At 45.9% G+C, this 5,330-nt stretch overlaps 1 protein-coding gene across 1 annotated transcript in view; it reads left to right on the top strand.

Annotated features, from left to right (window-relative positions):
* Nucleotides 1-4,610: 4,610 nt before the first annotated feature.
* zdhhc8b (zinc finger DHHC-type palmitoyltransferase 8b) overlaps nt 4,611-5,330 on the top strand; it is a 20,595-nt gene continuing 19,875 nt past the window's right edge. Inside the window, exon 1 of the mRNA XM_053610836.1 lies at nt 4,611-5,330. This exon is cut by the window's right edge and continues 12 nt beyond it. Within this exon, the coding sequence (XP_053466811.1) occupies nt 4,611-5,330 (720 nt within the window).

Genomic DNA, 5,330 nt, shown 5'->3' with positions numbered 1-5,330 from the left:
ATGATGTAAACAGTTAGTGATGTAAACAGTTAATGATGTAAACAGTTAGCGATGTAAACAGTTAGCGATGTAAACAGTTAGCGATGTAAACAGTGATGTAAACAGTTAGTGATGTAAACAGTTAGCGATGTAAACAGTGATGTAAACAGCGATGTAAACAGTTAGCGATGTAAACAGTTAGCGATGTAAACAGTTAGCGATGTAAACAGTGATGTAAACAGTTAGTGATGTAAACAGTTAGTGATGTAAACAGTTAGTGATGTAAACAGTTAGCGATGTAAACAGTGATGTAAACAGTTAGTGATGTAAACAGTTAGCGATGTAAACAGTGATGTAAACAGCGATGTAAACAGTTAGCGATGTAAACAGTTAGCGATGTAAACAGTTAGCGATGTAAACAGTGATGTAAACAGTTAGTGATGTAAACAGTGAGCGATGTAAACAGTGATGTAAACAGTTAGTGATGTAAACAGTTAGCGATGTAAACAGTTAGCGATGTAAACAGTGATGTAAACAGTTAGTGATGTAAACAGTTAGTGATGTAAACAGTTAGCGATGTAAACAGTTAGCGATGTAAACAGTGAGCGATGTAAACAGTGATGTAAACAGTTAGCGATGTAAACAGTTAGCGATGTAAACAGTTAGTGATGTAAACAGTTAGCGATGTAAACAGTTAGCGATGTAAACAGTTAGCGATGTAAACAGTTAGCGATGTAAACAGTGATGTAAACAGTTAGTGATGTAAACAGTTAGCGATGTAAACAGTTAACGATGTAAACAGTTAGCGATGTAAACAGTTAACGATGTAAACAGTTAGCGATGTAAACAGTGATGTAAACAGTTAGCGATGTAAACAGTTAGCGATGTAAACAGTTAGTGATGTAAACAGTGAGCGATGTAAACAGTTAGCGATGTAAACAGTGATGTAAACAGTTAGTGATGTAAACAGTGAGTGATGTAAACAGTGATGTAAACAGTTAGTGATGTAAACAGTGAGCGATGTAAACAGTGATGTAAACAGTTAGCGATGTAAACAGTTAGCGATGTAAACAGTTAGCGATGTAAACAGTGATGTAAACAGTTAGTGATGTAAACAGTTAGCGATGTAAACAGTTAACGATGTAAACAGTTAGTGATGTAAACAGTTAGCGATGTAAACAGTTAGTGATGTAAACAGTTAGCGATGTAAACAGTTAGTGATGTAAACAGTTAGCGATGTAAACAGTTAGCGATGTAAACAGTGATGTAAACAGTTAGTGATGTAAACAGTTAGCGATGTAAACAGTTAACGATGTAAACAGTTAGCGATGTAAACAGTTAACGATGTAAACAGTTAGTGATGTAAACAGTTAGCGATGTAAACAGTTAACGATGTAAACAGTTAGCGATGTAAACAGTTAGCGATGTAAACAGTTAACGATGTAAACAGTTAGCGATGTAAACAGTTAGCGATGTAAACAGTTAACGATGTAAACAGTTAGCGATGTAAACAGTTAGCGATGTAAACAGTTAACGATGTAAACAGTGATGTAAACAGTTAGCGATGTAAACAGTTAGCGATGTAAACAGTTAACGATGTAAACAGTTAGCGATGTAAACAGTTAACGATGTAAACAGTTAGCGATGTAAACAGTTAACGATGTAAACAGTTAGCGATGTAAACAGTTAGCGATGTAAACAGTTAACGATGTAAACAGTTAGCGATGTAAACAGTTAACGATGTAAACAGTTAGCGATGTAAACAGTTAACGATGTAAACAGTTAACGATGTAAACAGTTAGCGATGTAAACAGTTAACGATGTAAACAGTTAGCGATGTAAACAGTTAGCGATGTAAACAGTTAACGATGTAAACAGTTAGCGATGTAAACTCTCAGTGATCTGACAGTCAGATTTAAAACCGATCTATTTTTAAGATCTTTATATCCAGCTCTCACAGGGGACGGAGATGAAATATCAAAGAAATTGATGTGACGGAGAGTAGGGCTGAAAGGCAGAGAGGAAAAGATGGATGAATGTTAGACGGATGGCGTGATCGTGGTGAATGTGAACCGATAAACATGTTTATTCTATCTCCAGTTCCATTAAACCGTGTTAGAGAATCAGTTTTACGATTTACAATCAGAGTCAGTCACGTGTCAACAATCCCCCGGTCCTGATCGCGGTCACGTGTCAATAATCCCCCGGTCCTCATCACGGCCACGTGTCAATCATCCCCCGGTCCTGATCACGGCCACGTGTCAATCATCCCCCGGTCCTGATCACGGCCACGTGTCAATCATCCCCCGGTCCTGATCACGGCCACGTGTCAATCATCCCCCGGTCCTGATCACGGCCACGTGTCAATCATCCCCCGGTCCTGATCACGGCCACGTGTCAATCATCCCCCGGTCCTGATCACGGCCACGTGTCAATCATCCCCCGGTCCTGATCACGGTCACGTGTCAATCATCCCCCGGTCCTGATCACGGCCACGTGTCAATCATCCCCCGGTCCTGATCACGGCCACGTGTCAATCATCCCCCGGTCCTGATCACGGCCACGTGTCAATCATCCCCCGGTCCTGATCACGGCCACGTGTCAATCATCCCCCGGTCCTGATCACGGCCACGTGTCAATCATCCCCCGGTCCTGATCACGGTCACGTGTCAATAATCCCCCAGTTTTTTTAAATAAACGATGGTGTAAATATTCGTTAATAAATGAATTGATGTAATCAGGTCTAATCGGTGTGAATTAAACCCCACGCCCCGTCTGATAACCATCGAGTTCAGGTTCAGCCGGTTTCCGAGTTCAGAACCTGGTTCAGTTTAATTAAACTCATTACCGAGTGCATCAGTTACCGTAGTAACCAAACCAGTTTCATTCCCATCTCAGTCTCTGGAAAGGAAATTGACAGATTTTCCTGAAATCTAATAACAGATCAGGAATACACCCAGGTCAGAATGTGATGAGGAACGGGTGTGTGTGTGTGTGTGTGTGTGTGTGTGTGTGAGAGAGAGAGAGAGAGAGAGCGTGTAAAAGCAGCACATTGTGCTTTAGAGTGCTTTCACATATACGGTGTTGAGTATGATGGAGTGGAACTCTGGTGTGTCTCCAGGGCGTGTCCCCTGGGTGTGTGTGTCCTGGGTGTGTGTCCTGGGTGCATGTCCAGGGTGTGTCCCCTGGGTGTGTCCCCTGGGTGTGTCCCCTGGGTGTGTCCCCTGGATGTGTGTCCCCTGGGTGTGTGTGTCCTGGGAGTGTCCCCTGGGTGCATGTCTAGGGTGTGTCCCCTGGGGGTGTGTCCTGGGTGCGTGTCCCCTGGGGGTGTGTCCTGGGTGCGTGTGTCCTGGGAGTGTGTCCTGGGTGTGTGTCCCCTGGGGGGGTGTCCTGAGTGTGTGTCCAGGGTGTGTGTCCTGGGTGCATGTCCAGGGTGTGTGTCCTGGGTGTGTGTCCCCTGGGGGGGTGTCCTGAGTGTGTGTCCAGGGTGTGTCCAGGGTGTGTCCCCAGGGTGTGTCCCCAGGGTGTGTCCCCAGGGTGTGTCCCCAGGGTGTGTCATCCAGGGTGTGTGTCCACATGCTCATTTCTCCCAGAGTTGAAAACATTTAGTTTACTGTATAATATATACTTGTACATTACTGTGCACAAGTATTCACCCCCTGCCACTTGTCATTACAATTCATTGGGATTTCTACACAAAACACTCCATAGTTATTGTTCCTAATCTAATCCCTGTTATTTGTAATAACAGGTTTAACGTTGCTCTGCGAGGTGTTCGGAGTTTTGGATTATTATTTTAATTAATCAAACCCTGACTGAGTCCGGACCTTTGTCCCGGACTTGTTTTGATCGCTCGTTGCTCGTCATGATGCTGTGTGTTTGTTCTTGAACACACTCTGGGTTCTTCCAGGAACAGGTGTATTTATACTGAGATCATGTGACACTTTAATTACACACGCGTCCATTCAGCTCATTACGTCTCTTCTGGTGGAAACCGGTCACACCGGGACTAATTTAGGAGCGTGAATATTCATGCAGTGTGTTTTAAATGTGTAATTCCTTTTTTATCCGACATTAACCTTCCCCAGTTTAATATTATGGGATGTTGACTGTAGATCGGTGAGCAGTGTGTGTAAACAGTGACACACTGTCTGTAGTGAGATGAAGAGCAGCTGTACAGCTGTTTTACACACGTTCAGATTGTTGTGTGAAAGGTGACAGAAGAAGCACACGGTCCTCATCGCCATGGTTACAGTGGTGGTTTGCACAGCTCTCGGCCGCGATGATGTCATTTTAACTGTGCGGCGTTCACCGTGAACAATAACCTCCTCTGTTCTGCTGTGTGTTTCACATAAACACGACTTTACACGATTTTCTGCTCGTGTATAAACACACTGTGAGTGTGGAAGTGCTTCGGTTTCAGTGTGGACTAACCCCGGCTCTGCTCTAGACTAACAGGAACAACGCAGGGCCACCACTTTGTACACACCTAGTTGTTAAAATCGAGTATAGACTCTCCAGCTCTCCTCAGGGTGTGATTAATATTTAACAGCGACATTACAGGGTGATGAATAGACTGGAGATGGAGGAAGAACTGTTTCTTCATTTCCTCTCGTAAAAGAAGCAAAAGAATGGGGCAGAGGATGGAGGACAGAGGATGTGGGCCTCAAGATGACAAGAGGAGGAGCTTGTGGTCCTCAAGATGGCAGGAGGTGGAGCTTTTGGTCCTCAAGATGGCAGGAGGAGCTTGTAGACCTCAGGGTGGCAGGAGGAGTAGCTTGTGGTCCTCACGATGGCAGGAGGAGCTTGTGGGCTTCAGGATGGGAGGAGGAGCTTGTGAGCTTCAGGATGGCAGGTGGAGGAGCTTGTGGGCTTCAGGATGGCAGGTGGAGGAGCTTGTGGGCTTCAGGATGGCAGGTGGAGGAGCTTGTGGGCTTCAGGATGGCAGGTGGAGGAGCTTGTGGGCTTCAGGATGGCAGCAGGAGGAGCTTGTGGGCTTCAGGATGGCAGGTGGAGGAGCTTGTGGGCTTCAGGATGGCAGGTGGAGGAGCTTGTGGGCTTCAGGATGGCAGCAGGAGGAGCTTGTGGGCTTCAGGATGGCAGCAGGAGGAGCTTGTGGGCTTCAGGATGGCAGCAGGAGGAGCTTGTGGGCTTCAGGATGGCAGGTGGAGGAGCTTGTGGGCTTCAGGATGGCAGCAGGAGGAGCTTGTGGGCTTCAGGATGGCAGGTGGAGGAGCTTGTGGGCTTCAGGATGGCAGCAGGAGGAGCTTGTGGGCTTCAGGATGGCAGCAGGAGGAGCTTGTGGGCTTCAGGATGGCAGCAGGAGGAGCTTGTGGGCTTCAGGATGGCAG

Source organism: Ictalurus furcatus, chromosome 22, assembly GCF_023375685.1.
Source record: "Ictalurus furcatus strain D&B chromosome 22, Billie_1.0, whole genome shotgun sequence".
NCBI classification, from domain to species: Eukaryota; Metazoa; Chordata; class Actinopteri; order Siluriformes; family Ictaluridae; genus Ictalurus; species Ictalurus furcatus.
The sequence above is the reverse complement of the archived record's forward strand: the minus strand, read 5'-3'. Positions and strand labels throughout refer to the sequence as shown.